Raw genomic sequence first — 18,258 nt, 5'->3', positions numbered from 1 at the left:
TCTGCTTCTGGGATACCTCACTCAGGATGATCTTTTCTAGATCCCACCACTTGCAAGCAAATGTCATGATTTCCTTGTTTTTAATTGCTGAGTAGTATTCCATTGTGTAAAAGTGCCATAATTTTGTATCATTTCTTCTGTTGAACGACATCTAGGTTGTTTCCAGATTCTGGCTATTACAAATAAAGCTGCTATGAACATGGTTGAGCAAATGTCCTTGTTGTGTACTTGAGCATGTTTTGCATATATACCTAGCAGTGGTATAGCTGGGTCTTGAGGAAGCGCTATTCCTAATTGTCTGAGAAAACGCCAGATAGCTTTCCAGAGTGGTTGTACCAGTTTACATTCCCACCAGCAGTGGAGGAGGGTTCCCCTTTCTCCACATCCTCTCCAGCATGTGTTGTCACTTGAGTTTTTGATCTTAGCCATTCTGATGGTTGTAAGGTGAAATCTCAGTGTCGTTTTGATTTGCACCTCCCTGATGGCTAAGAACATTGGTGCTCATTCTTTTGAAAGTGTATTTATTATTGTTGCATGAGAGTACAGAAGCTACAAACACGTGTGGAGCCCTCTTTCACCTTCACATGGGTGCCAAGGACTGGAGCAGACAGGCTGCACAGCGAGGACCTTGCCTTGTTGAGCTGTCTCCTGGGCCCATTCTTCTTCATTTTCCATAATTTACAATGATGAAATTAACTCTCACCTGAGGCTGATATTCACAGAACAGCTTCTTAGTGCTTCTACTTAACATCAACTGTTGTCTTCATAAGAAAACTTGTTCAGACTATCTTAGACCCGACTCCACACAAATTCCAAGGCTGTGAGGGGTGGAGCCTCTCACGGGCACATCCAGCTCTGTCTCTGCAGTGTGCTGTGGTGAAGGTGCTACCTCAAAAAGACAGATCTTCTTCACAGTTAAAACTATGATTGAAGGAACTTTGCTCTTTTGTGATTGCACAGGGCATTGAGGAATAAAGAAGGCTAGAACCTTAAAGCCTCCTCAGTTTTAGAACAACAAAGTCGATGGTATCTGTCTACATGATCACACTTGGCGCACCTACAGCATTTGTGTGCATGTATCTTATGGCCAGCATCGTTAATAACTATACTTTCTTGGGACTTTAAATATGTCTTGAAGGTTTGTTGGTTTCAATCTACGAGGGAAAAAAAATCTATTGCTGTTGTCCAAAATATAGCCAGTGTTCAGAGGTACTGCTTCTCGGTTTATTCCCCGGCTTAAGACGACAGGTGAAAGCCAAGGCTTCGGCCGCCGTTACAGTCTGCCTTGTTCTTTGGTTTGGCAGATCACGCTGGATGAGACCGACATCCGAGCCCAGAACGTGAGGCATTACCGAGAGCACGTTGGTGTGGTCAGCCAGGAGCCCGCTTTGTTTGGGACCACCGTCGGTAACAACATTAAGTTTGGGCGCGAAGGCGTGAATGACGAGGAGATGGAACAGGCAGCGAAGGAGGCGAATGCCTACGACTTCATCATGGCGTTTCCTAAGGTGAGCCTGGTGCTGCCGGGTTCTCGCCATCCACAAAGGTTTCCGAGAAAGGGAGTCGGAAAACCTCGGCTCGTCGCTCCATCTAGTGGCCAATAGTGGGAGCGCCGCGCTCGCACACACACTAAGAGGAAGGAATGAACACCAGGAAAGAAAGGTGAAACTGTAAACAGATAAATTTGAAACTCTTGGCAGCAAGACGTGTATTAATGAGCATGGTGTGATAGCTATTAAAGCATTTATCTACGTTTCCTGAAGTTTAAGTTCATTAGAACCGCCTGGAAATTGTCGTATGCACCCAGTAAAATACAAAAAGATTACGCTTGAAATTAAATTACATCTGAATTCCATCATTCCAGAATGTCACAAGAACAAAAGCATTAATTTTGAAGGACGCTCTTAAAAACTACACTGAGTGTGTTGAAAGAAAAATTTTTAAATATTCAATGTTCATTATGCTGTGAATTAACAGTGACACGCAGCCCAGCATATCACTAAGGGCTTGGCACTTCCTTCCCTGTGTGTGGGAAAGGGTAATTTCCTTTCGTTGCCTTTTATTGCTTTCAGTGAGTTTACTCATCGCCAGTGCTCTCCCACCTCCCACTTGAATTTAGGAATGTGTGTGCATGCTCTTCAACAGACAAAGATGCCTCTTGCTGTATTTATGACAGTAAATCACAACAATGTAGTACAAAGAATAAAAGGAGAAACCAAAGGTTAGCTTGATGAATACCGAAGTCCACAGACAGCTTAACCAGAAAAGAGACAGAAAACATGAGAGATGGGGAGAAGAAGAGGGAGTTAGAGATGGAGTTAGGGGGAGACAGGGAGAGGAAGGGGAAAGAGACAGAGAGAGAGTCAGCAATGAAAGGCCATTCTTGACCCCTGAGCCCCAGTCAATGACAAGTTGCACACAAGGGGAGACTATGCACCCCTTGTGCCTGTGGATTTAACAGCTTGGAAAAGGGTCAACCCCTTCAAAGACAGAAACTGCCAAACAAATTCAAGAAAAAGCAATAATTAATGAGCCCAAAAGTTCTCAAAAATCAATTAAATCTTTAAACAGTGGCAAAAGTTATAAAAAATTAAAAAGCTCATACAATATCATCAAAATAAAAGTTTTTTTAAAGATTTATTTATTTACTATGTATACAGTGTTGTCTCCAGTAGACCTGCATATCAGCAGAGGGCACCAGATCCCATTATAGCTGGTTGTGAGCCACCATGTGGTTGCTGGGAATTGAACTCAGGACCTCTGGAAGAGCAGCCAGTTTGCTTAATCTCTGAGCCATCTCTCCAGCCTCAAAGCAAAAATTTAAGAGTACATTTAGTAAAAGGTTAACCAAAACAATGAAAAATCTTAAATAAATCGTGCCTTGTTTATTAAAGAGTCAATGTTTATATATTCTTCTCAAGTTGACCTAGAAGTCTGATTCTTCACCAGTCAGAGAATTCTATGAGTCTTTTGTATATGAGAAAGTGATGCATGGACTCTAAAATATTTTTGTATTTATGAAGTAAAAATGTGAATAGGAGACAGCAGCTTTATAAACAGAGCAATGCTGGCAGATATAACATCTAGTTCAAGAGAACCAATAAATAGTGCCATGTTGAATGTAAGTGCTGTATAAGAATACAAGTGGATATGTCAAACAGCACGGCAAAGACTCCAGAAATGGGCCCAATTCAGTTTCAGGCTAACAGAATTAAGCAGGTGGAAGAAAAAAAAATTGTCCTGGAACAAGATATCCAATGAGCTGTGGTTTTTGCAACACACCACAGACAAAAATTAATTTGTCACATATTTTAAAGCAAAATTAGCTTGGATTTGAAAAATAAAAATTTAGGAAAACACTTAGAAAACTGAGGTAGGAGGATCACCATTTGGAGGTGAGCCCACACTACATAACCAGTAGAAAACCAATCTGAGCTATAGAGTAAGACAGTCTCAAAAGAATAATTAAGTAATTTACTACCTTAGTAGAAACAAGAAGAAATCATGATGTCGGGATAAGCAAAGAACTCTTAGGAAACTATGTGCTGATTTTTAAAGTGGAGAAGTGGGGGTTAGTGAGAAGGTTCAGCAGTTAGTGGCGTTTGCTGCTCTTGAAGAAGACCCAGGTTTGGCTCCTAACACACATATAGGGCAGCTTACACGCATGTGTAACTCTAGTACCAGGGACCACAACCCCTTCTGGAGTCCGCAGCATCTATATGTACACATGTGGAGCACACACACACACAAAGTTTAAAAATAAATCTTTAAAAAAGTTGTAGACTGGCCAACTATGTGTGTTGTGGTTGCACTTATGATCCCAACTTTCCAGAGGCAGTGCCTGAGAGAGTCGGGTTTGAAAAGCCTGAGGCGGATAAGAGGACTGCTGATCCGATCAAGATATACTGTTGACATTATGAAATTCCTGACAATTATTATAAAAAGACCTGAAAGTAAAGGCTGAGGGTGAAACTTGGTGTGGAATGTTTTCTGCCATGCTAAAAGCCCTGGGTCATCCAGAGGGGAGGAGAGAATCAACAAGAAGAAAGCAGTAAACTGGATTAAATTAAGTTAAAATCTTCGTTCAAAAAATGCCAGTTAGAAAATAAAAAGGCTAGATACACCATACAAGTAACTGTTCTACATGTCTCTATATAACCAATGTCCATTTCAACTATTTAAAAAAAGTTTCAATCAGAAATAAAGAAAAATAAAGATTTTTAAAAATAAAATCTCAAGATCAAATCAGTCAATGCTCCAGGGGAGGGGGGCACAGGACCCCATCCCTAGCTGAGAAGCTATTGGTAAATGACACTGACAGAAGGAGAGTCAGTCTACTTCAGGGATGCGGCCTGTGGTAGGGGCTACATGCTCCCGTGGTTCAGTGTGTGCCTCAGCAGAGGGTTTGTCCAGCATGAAGAAGCTCTGCGTTCAGCTCCCAACACCATTTACCATTTAATCCAGACATCCTGTAATCCTGGTCCTTAGGAGATAGAGGCAGGAAGATCTCTCTCTCTCTCTCTCTCTCTCTCTCTCTCTCTCTCTCTCACACACACACACACACACACACACACACTCACACATGTCATTCTGGGCTAGATAGCAAACTTGAAGCTATCCTGAGCTGCATGAGACACTTTCAAAAATAATAATAAAAATAAATAATAATAATAATAATAAATAACTTTGCACTGTCAAAACCAAATGTAACTATTTTGAAGCAAGATCAGGTTTCCAATGACAAGGACCCTGATAAGATTTTGTAGGTCACAGCAGTGCTAATTTATTTGCAAAAACAACAGGGTTATATTAATAAAATGTGTCCATTTCTTGTGCATAAATAATCTGCAATAAGACTGATTTTTTTGGGGGGGAAATTGTTCTTCCTTTTAAGGTTTTTGTAGTGTGTATGAGTGTCTGCCTACATGTTTGTCTGTGCCCCACACGTGTATAGTGGCCATGGAGGTCAGGAGAGGGCATCAGACCCTGAAGAACTGGAGACCCCGGTGACTGTGAGTGCTGCATGGACTCTGGGAACCAGGCGTGGGTCCCCACCAAGGCAGCTGGTGCTCTTAACCACTGAGCCATTGTCCCAATCTCGAGAGTGATATTTTTTTAAAATAAGACAAAAAAAATCAGTCTCTAGGAATTAAAGGCTTAGAAATGCCTTTCAACTGATGTGTGCCATAACCCAATAGAATACGGTTAATTCAGGTCTCAGGTACTTGAAGTTACCCCACTGTGATATAATAATATCTGATTTGTTAAAAATGTATTTATCAAGAAATAAATAAAAAGAAAGGGCCTTAAATGTTTCCCAAGACTAAAAACTATTTTAGAAAAAGAAAAGGCTTTTAAAAAGGAAGTTGTGGTAAGTTCAGTTTTAGTTTGAGTTTTGTAGGTTTGTTTTTCTTGGTTTTTTATTGGGTTTTGTTGTTGTTGTTTTGTCTTTTGAGACAGGGTCTCTCTACAGAGCTCTGCCTGTCCTTGAACTCACAAAGGCCTCCTGAAGGCTTAAAGCTGCGCACTACCACACCTGCTCTTGCGGGTTTTCTTTGTGAGGCAGCGTCTTCTGAAGGCCAGGCTGACTTTGAACTCAGCGTCCTGCCTGTGGCTGCTCAGCACTGGGCTACAGTGGGCTTGTCCACACCCTGCTAAGTGACATTCATTGTGGTCTTACTATTTCTCAGCACTTCCAAGAGGAAAAGAACAGACAACGTATCAGATTGCCAGCAAACACTATTACAATGAATGCTTCATAGAGTTTTTTTAAAGCATTCTGAGGTCATCTAAAAGATTTGAAAATTCATTCCAGTTAAGATTTTTTTTTCTAAGAACCCTTGTTTTTGTTTATCTGGTTTGGTCCTCAGTTACCTTTCCCTGTTCTCCTTGCTTAGACTTTTTCCTCAGAGATGTTTGTTTTTACAAGGAACAAATCAAAGATTCTGAATGGCTATGATGAAGTACTCACTTTGCTGGTACCAAAGCACAAAATGCCCCTGCCATTTCCTCTTCTAATCACATAATCACCCTTTTCATTGTTCTCTTTCCTCTCTCTATCTTATTAGAAATTTAATACACTAGTAGGGGAAAAAGGAGCCCAAATGAGCGGAGGCCAGAAACAGAGAATCGCCATTGCCCGAGCACTAGTTCGAAACCCCAAAATTCTGATCTTAGATGAGGCTACGTCCGCCCTGGATACAGAGAGCGAGTCAGCCGTCCAGGCTGCCCTGGAGAAGGTAAGTGGAAGGATCACTTCTGAGCCCCATACTCCTGGTTCACTACTGTTTGTAAGTACAAGGAAGTTCAGATTTAGAGCTCTTTGGGTACCCAGATAATCATTCCCAGAGTTACTCTGGTAATGGATCCAGAGTGTGACTTGGAGAGACAAATGCTATAGTTGGCTTACACACACATACACACACTCAGCAAACATGCAAGCCATCAATCGGTACACCCTTCCATTCCAGCCTGTCTCATCTCCCTATAGCCAATGCCCGATAACAGAAACAGCAGTGGGCATTGTGTTTCCTCCATCACACTAATGGTATTCTTCTATCCCCAAATCATTTTCCTCCGTTGATGCCTCCCAAGGGTATTCACATTATCACAATCTCACTTCAAGTGGAGAAGCATTGACTTCCAATTATCTGCCATGAATGTGAGAGGCTTTAGAATGATGTTGACATCAAGTGTTGACTTAGCCTCACTTCTGAGTGGCACTTTTCATTCCCTGGTACTAAGCCAAATTATTACATTACTGCTTTCTTAGCTGGGTTGGCTGATATAAAATGTGCATGCAGAGAGAGATACAATCATATATGTGTATACATGTATATGCACTAGATATAGATATAGATAATTTTTTCCTGGAAAATGTGTGACTATGGGGCCAATGAGATGGCTCAGTTAGTAAAGGCCAAAACTGACAGTCTAAGTTTGATCCTAGGGAAGTTGTCCTCTGGCCTCCGTGTGCACATTATGGTGTGAGCACACACACACAAATATGTGTGTATGTGTGTGTTTGAATATATATGCACATATATGACATTCACAGGTATTTTAGAATGAAAACTAATGAACAAGATCTCTGTTCAAAGGAAGCCCATGGCAGCTCAGTCTTCAAGTGGGTTCCCTAGTAAGGGGAATAGGGACCGTCTCCAACATGAGCTCAGCAGCTGGCTCTTTGATCACCTCCCCAAGGGCCACAGAGGAAGACAATGCAGAGAGTCCTGATGAGACCTGATAGGATAGGGTCAGATGGAAGGGGAGGAGGTCCTCTATCAGGAGACTGGGGAAGGGCATACAGGGAGAAGAGGAACAGTGGGTGGGACTGAGAGGAGATGAGGGAGGGGGCTGCAGCGAGGCCACAAAGTGAATAAATTGTAATAAATATATATAAATTAAATTTAAGGAAAAGATATGCTTAATGCGAAAGACTGTCTCTCATCACAGTGTCGCATGCCCAGTTTTAATTTCTGATGTAAATGTAAAAGTTGGATCCCAGGAAGAACGTCCTGCTGTCATGTGAGACACGGGTGTAAATCGTTGCTGCTCTTCATGGTCCAGAGTCTAGCTTAAGTTATAGCTGCATGACCCTCACCTTTCTGCTGTCCTAAGAAAGTTCTAGTAACCCCTTCTTTCTCACTTGAGAGCATCCTGGTAAAGTCAACAGGTACTGGGTTCAGGGAGGCAGAGACAAGTGGATCTCTGTGAGTTTCAGGCCAGCCAGGTCTACAAATCAAGTCCAGGACAGCCAGGGCTACACAGAGAAAACCTATAGTGAAAAAAAAATTTTTTTTAAGAGAAAGAAAAGTATAACTGATAGGCACAATAATTAAATGCATGTATTATTAATATTTTGATATATCCTATTTGGTCTTTTTTCCTACAATAGTTTTCAAACAGTTCTAGCAGGATGCCTCAGCTTTGCCCTCATCTTCCGTGTAGCGTGTCATAATTTCACTAGTTTTGAGTCTGAATAGCTAATATTTTGAAGTACTTCCTTCTGTTATAGATTAGAAATGCAAGACTTTGAAAGAAACCCTCCTTCGTGTAAACATATCCATTGCAACAGAGAGAATTACGTCAGAGCCAAGCTCCACGCCTTCCTGAGGCCTGAAACAAGCCTTTTAGTGTTCAGAGTTCCAGTTTCCTTCTCTGAAACAGATAAGAATAGAACTAGAACTAAGAAAATTCCATGGCTGTGACATAGTAGCAGCGTGGACAGTGACACTGAAAATCCCCTGTAGTGTGCCTGCCGAGTGCCTGTTCCTGGGCTATAGTTAGTTTGAGGTTAGAAAGTGCAAACATGTGGAGGAAGACAGAGCTGGACGCTCAAACCACAAGATCACAAAATGATTTCAGCTTCACCCAGTTAGCACAGAGTGTCACTGCTGTAGTGTCAGGAGGCCTGACCAACAGAATATAGGCAATACAAAAACAGACCTGGAATAATTGCCCCTTACCTATGACAGAATCGCTAGAACACTCATTTAAAAAAAAATTAAAGGCTAAGAACGACATCGTGCATAAAATCAACACCAGAAGAATTGACAATTTAAACATGAAAGGCACAATAGTAAAAACTGGAGGATAAGATAGAAACCACCCATGTGACCAGAGGCCGGGGACTGGGCAAGGTTTCTGTAATAGAACTCAAAAGACATACTTAGAAAAGGGGCGTCACTAAATTGGACATCATCAAAACTTGAGGTTTTCTTCATTGGAAGACAACATTGAGAGGAGGGGACAGCCACGTATGTGGAGGAGCAGTTCCTCATGAAGTCCCCATAACTACGTGCCAGAAACGGCTCCTGATAATTAGCAAGAAAAAAGGAAAAGAGGCAAAAGATTTGGGCCATTCACAAAACAGAGATTCACATTTTCAACAACCAGTTGAAAAGTCATTCAACTTCATTAGTCCTTAGAAAAAGATAAACAAATTTTCAATATGATAGCACATATCTGTCAGACAAAAAGGGATCTAGCCATTGTTGGTGTAAATAGAATGCTGCCTGGACACTCCTGCTCTCTGCGGCTCCATAGTCTTGGACACCTTATGACTGAACAGTCCCTTTTGGGGTACAAATGATAGATCTCTATAAATTTGTTCACTAAACAAACACATGAAAGAACCTATACATTATAGAAAACAAACTAACTAAAGTAATTCAAACCCAGTTAGTAATAGAATGGATAAATTATATCTGTACAGTAAAGTACTATGTAGCTATAAGAAACAAAATGGCTAATCTCAAAACCACAAATACTCAGACAAACAGGAGGATGCACTGTAGATTCCACTTACACACACACACACACACACACACACACACACACAAGCACACACGCACATGCAGGCACACACGCACAGCCCATGTTACTGGGAATAAATTGGTTGTCCCTTTGGTGGGTTAACAGTGGTAGTGACAGGAGAGGGCAGGTCACAAGCAATGGCTTCTAGATGCTGGTAATGTCCTGACCGTGTGCTCTGAGTAGACTCAGTTTGAAAGGTATGTGTTAATGCCCCTGTGTGTACCCTTCTGCGTACTTATGATTGTTGTAAAACAGATTAAAACATATTTTACCTTGAGTCTGCACAGAACTCATTAAAAACATGTTTATTTGAAAGATGAAAGTGGGTTTAAGTCTTAGATTATTTTGCTCTTATAGTTAAAAAGCTTGAAGGTTTTTTTTTTTAGCTTTCTTTCTAGTGCTAAGATACTATGGTTTTTATAAAAACCACCATTTAGAACAAATTACTTTTTATATTCTAACTTCTACTGACCTTTCTAATTTTCTAAATCCCAGGATAAGATTCTTTGTAAAATAACACTGTGAAAGTAAGTTGTCCTGACTATTGCAGAGGTTATTTCTAACACTGTTCTGTTTGTTTCCCTTGTCTTCTGTTCGGGAGGCAAGCAAAGGTCGCACCACAATTGTGGTAGCACACCGGCTCTCCACGGTTCGTGGAGCAGACCTGATTGTGACCATGAAGGATGGCGTGGTGGCAGAGAAAGGGACCCATGCTGAACTCATGGCGAAGCAAGGGCTGTATTACTCGCTTGCCATGGCACAGGTAGCGTTTGCAGTGTTTACATCTGTGTGTTTCCTTGTAAAATAAGAAACAGGACAGGCTGGGACAGGGCTACATTCCCCAAGGAAGAGCTCTGAAGGCTACGAGGTGGAGGATAAAACTAAGAAAAAGCCAGAGGGATGAGACAGCCATGCAGAGATTAAAAAGACAACAGCAGAGAGCACTCGGCCATAGAACTGAATGGTTAAAGATAAGACTTTCACATAGAAGGGTGTGTGCGAGGAGAACTGAGACAGTGTCAGCACAAGTTTAGAAGGTCCCTAAAGTCAGGCAGAAGGGCCAGGGTTTAGAGTGGAGAGTGAACAGACGCTGCAAGGATGCAGTGGAACGCAGAGTCTGGAGTGAACACTGCTCCGTGAGTACACATCCTCACAGCTCATACTGGGCAGTCAAAGGGGCAACATACGGGGCCAGCTTCTCCCTTTCCAGGGCCCACACATCTGCGTGTGCTGAGACCCATCCTGCTGGATTTAACCCCTTCTTTGAAGTGGATCAGTGTTCTCAGATAACGAAAATTGTCACTTCAGATAGAGCACACTGTAATCTTAATGCTCAATGAACCTGTGTGATAGAGCGATTCTTTGTTCAAATTCTGGGTGCACTTATTTGCCACTGCTGCCCAACATGCCAACATTCTGAAAATCCATGACCATTACAATGGCAAAGTTAACACTGCTGAGAAAATCTGAGGACAGTGGGGAGTGGGGGAGAAGAGCCTTGCACATATGAGGACCAGATCCCTGGATTTCAGATCCCTTATGGTGCAAGGACCCTCTCACCAATTCTCACCAGGGTATGGGGCTAAAATTCCAGATTCCCACCAGTGTGGGAGAACCCTGTAATTTCAGATCCCTGGGACACACTGGACTGACCATATCAGTGCTCTCTGGGTTCAACTGAGAGGCCCTGCCTCAATGAACAAGGTAGAGAATGAGCAAGGAAAACCATCAGCCTTGGGCCTCCACATTTACAAACACACAGGTATAGACACATACACACACACACATACATACATACATACATACATACATACACCACATATACACCACACACACACAGAAACACACACATCACACACGCACACACACACACACATAGACCACATACACACACAGAGACAAACGCATCACACACACAACATACTCCACATATGTTTCTATTTCCAAACCCCTAACACGGGGAGAGGACGCAGTAATCAATTATTGATTATTACAATTACCGATTATTACAAAATGGCAAATGAGTTGATTCTGATAAGTATTTGGGATTATTTTGCCATTAGTGGTACGAGATAGAACCAAGCACAGAGATGCTGGGGAGCAGCGAGCACTAGTCGCTCCTGAAAAGGGCCCAGTTCCAACTCCCAGTCCTCCCACGACAGCTCATGGCCGTCCGTAACCGCAGCCCCGCCAGGCAGTGGTAGCACACCTTCACTCAGACACTAAGACAGCAGAGGCGGCAGACTGTGGCTGGGGGCCAGCCTGGTCTGCAGACTGAGTTCCAGGGCAGCCTAGGCTACAGGAGAAACCCTGTCTCAAAAAACAAAACACAAAAGTAAAACTTCTACCCATTTCCATGAAATCTGATGCTCTCTTCCAACCTCCACAGCACCAGCCACATATTCGGGGGGGGGAATTCTATAAATAAATAAATAAATCTAAAATTTAATCAAGTAAGATGCATTTTAGGGTATCTTTTATTTGAACATTGACAGTTTTGTACATGTATACAGTGTATCTCTTTTGAATTTGTTAATTATTGTTATTATTTACAGCTTATTCACTTTGTATCCCAGCTGTAGCTCCCTCCCTCATCTCCTCTCCATCCTCCCCTCCCTCCCTCTTGCCCCCTTTATTCCTCTTCCCTAGACCACTGATAGGGGATGTCTTCCTTCCCTAGGTCTGACCTTAGGCTATCAGGTCCCATCAGGACTGCCTGGATCCTCTTCCTCTGTGGGATGGCTAGGTCTCCCCACCAGAGAGAGGTGATCAACAAGCCAGCCACTGAGTTCATGTCAGACTGTCTGTTCCCCTTACTAGGGTACCCATGTGGAGACTGAGCTGCCATGGGCTACATCTGAGCAGAGGTTCTAGGTCCTCTCCATGCATGGTCCTTCGTTGATGCATCCATCTCTGCAGGCTGCCCTGGGCCCAGAGTTTTTAGCTCTGTTGGTCTCTTTGTGGAGCTCCTGTCCCCTCCAGGTGTTTCTATCTCTTCCCCAACACACACACAAACAAACACTTTTTCCATAAAACTCCCTGCACTTGGCCCAAAGTGTGGCTGTGGGTCTCTGCATCTGCTTTGATCCCCTGCTGTGTGGAGTCTTTCAAACTTTTGACAGAAGATTAGATTTAGAAGTGTGAAAATGTTTTTTCACTGGTTCTGCTGTTTTTGGATATAGCTTCTATAATTGGCCCCAACTTCCAGGATATTCCCTCCAGTCCAGGAAGCACCAAAGTCAATGCTCCGGATCACTGGTTTTGGAGTTTTGGATCCTCTGCCCCTCAAATACAGTGCACGCTAGTCACAGCCATCTTGGAGCTCTGTATGCAATGTATCTTGACCTCCTATCTGCCCCCCAACCTTTCCAACCTACTTCCTAATATCTCCCTCCCACCTTTATGTGTTGTCCTTACTTTTTTTCTTTTCTTTCTTCTTCTTTTTGTAACCCACTGAGTCCAGTTAGCGCTGGCTGCTGGAATATTGATTGACATTGTCAGCTTAATCTCATGCAGGTAGTCATGGCTATGGAGTTAATGAGGGCAATAACCACGTCACATCCAGAAGACAACATTTCACAGCAGTCTTCCCTGTCCTCTGCCTTTTTCCCACTATGTTCCTTGATCCTTGAGGTGTCCAATTCAGCACTAAGCCACTTATTCTCAGCACTTTAGCCAGCTCTCAGGCTGTGCATTAGCTGCTATTCACTGCAGAAGGTAGCTTCTCTGGCCAAGACTGAGGGCAGCACTAATTTATGAATACAAGCATAAATATTTGGAAGACAATTTGACATGTTCATTTGACAACATGGCAGATGTGAGTCACCCAACACACACCCTAAAACTTATAACCTTCCAATCGATGAGCTTTTGACCATGTTTACAGTATTAGACATCAATTTCTTTCTGTGTGCAGGCCTCAGATCCAATGAGAAAGCAGTTGGCTACCCTAATAACCTTCATGTCCTACCTTGCCTAGTAGGTCAGTATTGTAGTACTCAGGTCCAGCAATGGGTGAAACTATCGCTGCCTTTATTTCCCCAGCTTCCTATATAAAGTCTTCCAGTGCTAGAAAAGCTAGCCAGCAGGATGGAAGTTTTCAGGTCAGTCTCAGCTTTCTCTATGTCTTAAAACCAAAATATTTTCTCTCTTCAATGACAGGGTTCTACCATCTCGTTCTGGTGATCAACAAAGAGCAATGAAACAGCCTGTTTTATTTTGGAGACCTCTGAGGGCTCCTTGAGTTGTAAAGAGGTGTCCAAGGCCTGGCACTAAAATTGTCATTTAACCATGCAGGGTACCTATGTTCACACTACTTTCCTAAATTATATATTTTAGTTAGCTTACAAAGAATTGGTTTCCATAAGGACTATTGATACATCTTTAGTTTTGGTTGGTCCTTATTTTTTCTTTCCCTTAGCTTTACTTACAATCTTTAACACCCCACCCCAATTATCATTCCTTTGTCTGGCAAGCTCCTTAGAAAAAATGAATTGAAAATAAAAGAAAATTTAAATTATCTTGGACCAATAATAAAACTCCTCCTTAGAAAATTTTACTCTGCATGCCATGTCATGTCAGAAACAGTATGTCACACCACTCTTTCCCATTCTATTTTAAACTTTCCACCGAGTAACTCCTAAAGAAAAAAAAAGCCAAATAAAATACCTCTTCCATGGTAGAAAAATAACAGAAAAGTAGGTTTTATCTTAAAGTGTGTGATTACAGACAATAATGGCAAGACAGCCAGGCTAACATCCATTGTGCAGCTGTGTGATCCATTAACTGTTCTTCAGATTGTTGAAGAATCCAAGCACCCTTGGAATGTGGTCCATGCCACGCTCCCTGCCCGCCTGACGCTGCATCCATCCCTTCTCCCAACTGTTATCCCGTCTGAGCCCGTTCCTCCTGTGCCAGCTCTCGGCACCAGAAGGGACATCTGGTGAACTCACCTGGATCAATGGAGTATACTTGGCTGTCTCACTAAAATTCCCCTCATTTTTCTGAATTACAAACATGAGGAAGGAAGGAAGGAAGGAAGGAAGGAAGGAAGGAAGGAAGGAAGGAAGGAGAAAAACTAAGTGCAATGCAATGTAGCTTAGAATTAAACACTAGTGTATGTTTTTATACTTTATCGTGGCTAGTTCGGTTTGGTTTCTCTGTATGTTTATTCAAATGGAGCCCCAACACACACCCACTTTGCTTTGAAATCTCAGTTTGGATTGGGCTGTGGCTGCTGTGTTACTGTCTCCTAAGTTCTCCCTCAGGTCTTGGCCACACAAACATAAGCTTTAAAGTGACACAATAAAATACCTTTGCATTCTTGTATTCCTTGTGAATGAGTGTGTGTGTGTGTGTGTGTGTGTGTATGCACATGTGTGTGTATGAAAGCTCCATCCATTTTGTTTGCTTGTTTTTAAGAGTCTTTAACTTGCCTAGAACTCAGCAAGTATGCTAATCTGTCTAGCCAGCAAGCCAAAAGGATCAACATACATCTATCCATCAGATGGCATCCTCACCACCCCATCTCCCATCACCCCTGCCCTTCCTCCCAAGCACTAGGATGCTAAGCATATTCCATCAGCCTTAAGCTTAAGTTCTGGGAACCAACCTCAGCTCCTTGTGCTTGCTGAACAAACACTTTCCCAGATGAGCTATGTCCCTAACCCTGCTATTGTTATAATATTAATATAATATTAAAGATATCATTATGATATGTATATTCTTAATTTAAGGATATTAAAAATGCCGATGAACAAATGGAATCAAGGACATTTTCCACTGAAGAAAATGCCAGCTGTGGTTCTCTGTGTGAAGTGAATAGCACCAAGTCCCCCTGCACCGACCAGTCTGAGGAAGCTATCCACCATCAAAAGGTAATGGGTCACTGCCAACAAGCTTGCATACATGTTCTCCAGTGTCCAATTAATCCTTTAAAAAATTAGAGTTGATTTATAATGAAGCAGTACAGTGCCACAGTTCACAGTGTTTTCTCATGAAAACATGCTGTGCCTTCCCACAAGGCAAACCGTGGGTTAAAACAACAGTCTGACTGTGGGGTGCACCGCTAGGGCCACCCCAGCTTAATGTGGTCAGGATGTTGCTGGTCTGGGCCCAGAGGACATCCGGTGGGACTTCCAAGTCCTTGTGCCTCAGACGAAGACATGGGTGAGCGACAAGTGAACAGTCAGAAATGCACGCCAACTGTTAAAGAAGGAAATGGCCCTTCCAAGAATGGAAGTGAACCCCCCAGTCGCAACCAGCTCCAGACTGGAAAGCCCAGGCCTCCTATCGCGACGCTCCATTGGCATTTACACACTACCGCTTTCTCTGCATGTAGCCTGGTGGAGAGCGGTTTCCATTTCCTCTCAAAGCCTCTTTCATCTGCTGCGTCTGCCACAGCCTGGATGCAGACAAGCCCCATGCACAGTCCAGGCCTCCAATCGCAGCTGATGTGGACAGGGATACTTGTCCCAGGACATGATCTTCCCCGCCAAGCCACCTGGTTTACCCCTCCACGCCCTGACACCACCTAGCGCTCTCTTTGGGCACCGCGCCACCCTGTGATTTCCTATCACAATCATACTCCTTCCTCTTACCCCACCGTGGGCTGCAGACCCACAGCTGAATGTTCTCAGCACTTTCCTGACTACTCAGCAGGAACTGGGGGAGGAAAGGGATTTATTTCCGAGTACAGCTGTAGGCCACTGTGAAGGGTGGTCAGGGTAGGAACCCAGCGCAGGAGAAAATGCTCCACAGATCTGCCGACAAGCCAGTCTATTGGGGGCATTTTCTCAACTGATGTTCCTTCTATTCAAATGGTTCTGTATTGTGTCAAGTTGAAAAAAAAAAGCAGCATACGTTGTCATAAGCAGCATCCATATCTTCCTGGTACCCTTTCCCTGAGCCCAGAGTTCTCCCTCTTCACAGCCCCACAGCCTGTCACACCAACCAGAAGTCCTTCATCTGACCAGCTCCTGTGTGGTGACTTCAGTGTCCTTGGCCTCCAGCTGCCAATCACCCAACAGTTGTCCTGGGCCCACTGTTACCTCCCAAAGCAGAGAGCCATTCTTTTCCCCAGGGCTAATGGACAATTCAGAGCAAGGCGCCCTTAGCTCTCCCTGCTGTCCCCCAGTCTGCCTTCTCCCTCTCACCAGCCAGTTCCAGACCTTCTGCTGCCCTGCTGACACTGCCAATTGTCAATAACTGCAGATGTCATCATGGGAATTTTCATTTATCTCAAGGAACCGCAGAGTAAAATTTACAACACCTAGCATTTAATAAACAGCCAGGAGTGAAAGGAAACACAACAGAAGAGGCTGAGAAGATGGCTGGGTGGGTAAAGATTGCTGACCACCTGGGCTCAGTCCCACTCCTCCACGGTGGAGGAGAGGATGGGTCCCTGCAGGCTGCCCTCGGATCTTCAGACATACTTTGTGGCAGGTGCATGTGTAGACACACACACATACAAATTTTACTAACTAAAACACTGAATGTAGGTGAGAGCATCCAGTAGAAAATCTTCGTGACTTTAAGATTTCCTAGAAATAATACCAAAAACATACTGATGAGAAAAAATAACAAATCAGACATTACAGTGAAGAACACTGGTATTTATGAAAGAAACTTAAGCAACAGAATAAGCCATAAACTGGTAGTGTTTGTAAACCACGTATTTGCTGTAGGACTTGAATCAGGCTGTACTAAAAACTCCCAAAGCATTAAAAAAAAATTAGCAACAGTCTCACTGCAAAGTGAGGAGAGGAGTAAAGAGATTGAATATACTGTGAGCCGGGGGGAGGGGGTGCAGGATGGAGAGCTGGCCTGCGACCCAGAGGCTGAAGGAAAGGGCTTGCAAAGGCGGAAGGAGCCTTCTGGGGAAGCAGTCGCGTTAGCTACGTAACTGTGGTAACAGGCTCATGAACAACTCCCAAATGGCACATGCGCGTGCAGCCGGCTATATGCAAGTTACACACACATATGCAATTGTCTATGTGCAAATCGTAACTCAGTAAAATTCTAAAATGGACCGGGTGAAACTTTAAATTCCTGAGATTTTTAACTTTATCAGATTTGTTTATGTCTTTATAAAAAAAATGCCTATTTCATATTTTTACATCAGGTTATCTTAAAACATTCTATCATTTATAACATTAAGTTTAATGACATTATTCATGATTTTATAGAGATTTTTTTTTTACTTTGTCTTATTTCATTTCATTATTTTCTGTCTTGTTAACACTCTTTTAAGAAATACTTTGGCTCAGAGGATAAGAACACTGATTGCTCTTCCCAAAGGTCCTGAGTTCAATTCCCAGCAACCACATGGTGGCTCACAACCATCTAAACATGAAATCTGGTTCCCTCTTCTGGTGTGCAGGTGTACATGCTAACACACATTGCATAAGTAATAAATAAATAAATCTTTAAAAAAAGGAAAAAAAAAGAAATACTTCTACAAATGTGGGTGCCCTTGTATTTGGGGCATAGATGTTCAGGATTGTGATGTCTTCCTGGTGGAATTTTCCCTTCATGAGTATGAAGTGTCCTTCCCCATCTCTTTTGATTAATTTTGGTTGAAAGTCTATTTTATTAGATATTAGAATGGCTACTCCTGCTTGCTTCTTGGGTCCATTTGCTTGGAAAACCGTCTTCTAGCCCTTTACTCTCAGGCAATGTCTATCTTTGTGACTTAGGTATGTTTCTTGTATGCAACAGATTGCTGGGTCTTGTTTACGCATCCATTCTGTTAGTCTGTGTCTTTTTATTTGGGGAGTTAAGTCCATTGATGATGAGAAAAATTTATGAGCAGTGGCTGTTAGATCCTTTGATTTTGATGTTGGCTATGGTAGTGTGTTTGTGTGCTTGGCTACTTTTTGTTTTGTTGTAGTAAGGTTAATTATTTCCTGTGTTTTCTTGAAAGTAGTTAGTTTTCTTGGG

At 42.7% G+C, this 18,258-nt stretch overlaps 1 protein-coding gene across 1 annotated transcript in view; it reads left to right on the top strand.

Moving 5' to 3' along the window:
- Nucleotides 1-18,258, top strand: part of Abcb5 (ATP binding cassette subfamily B member 5) — a 95,980-nt gene that overhangs the window by 38,322 nt on the left and 39,400 nt on the right. The window contains exons 12-15 of the mRNA XM_021657065.2: nt 1,305-1,508; nt 6,069-6,239; nt 9,920-10,081; nt 15,054-15,194. Of these exons, the coding sequence (XP_021512740.1) occupies nt 1,305-1,508; nt 6,069-6,239; nt 9,920-10,081; nt 15,054-15,194 (678 nt within the window). The remainder of the gene's footprint in view (nt 1-1,304; nt 1,509-6,068; nt 6,240-9,919; nt 10,082-15,053; nt 15,195-18,258) is intronic.

Source organism: Meriones unguiculatus, chromosome 7 (assembly GCF_030254825.1).
Source record: "Meriones unguiculatus strain TT.TT164.6M chromosome 7, Bangor_MerUng_6.1, whole genome shotgun sequence".
NCBI lineage: Eukaryota > Metazoa > Chordata > Mammalia > Rodentia > Muridae > Meriones > Meriones unguiculatus.
This window is presented reverse-complemented; position numbering and strand designations above follow the sequence as displayed.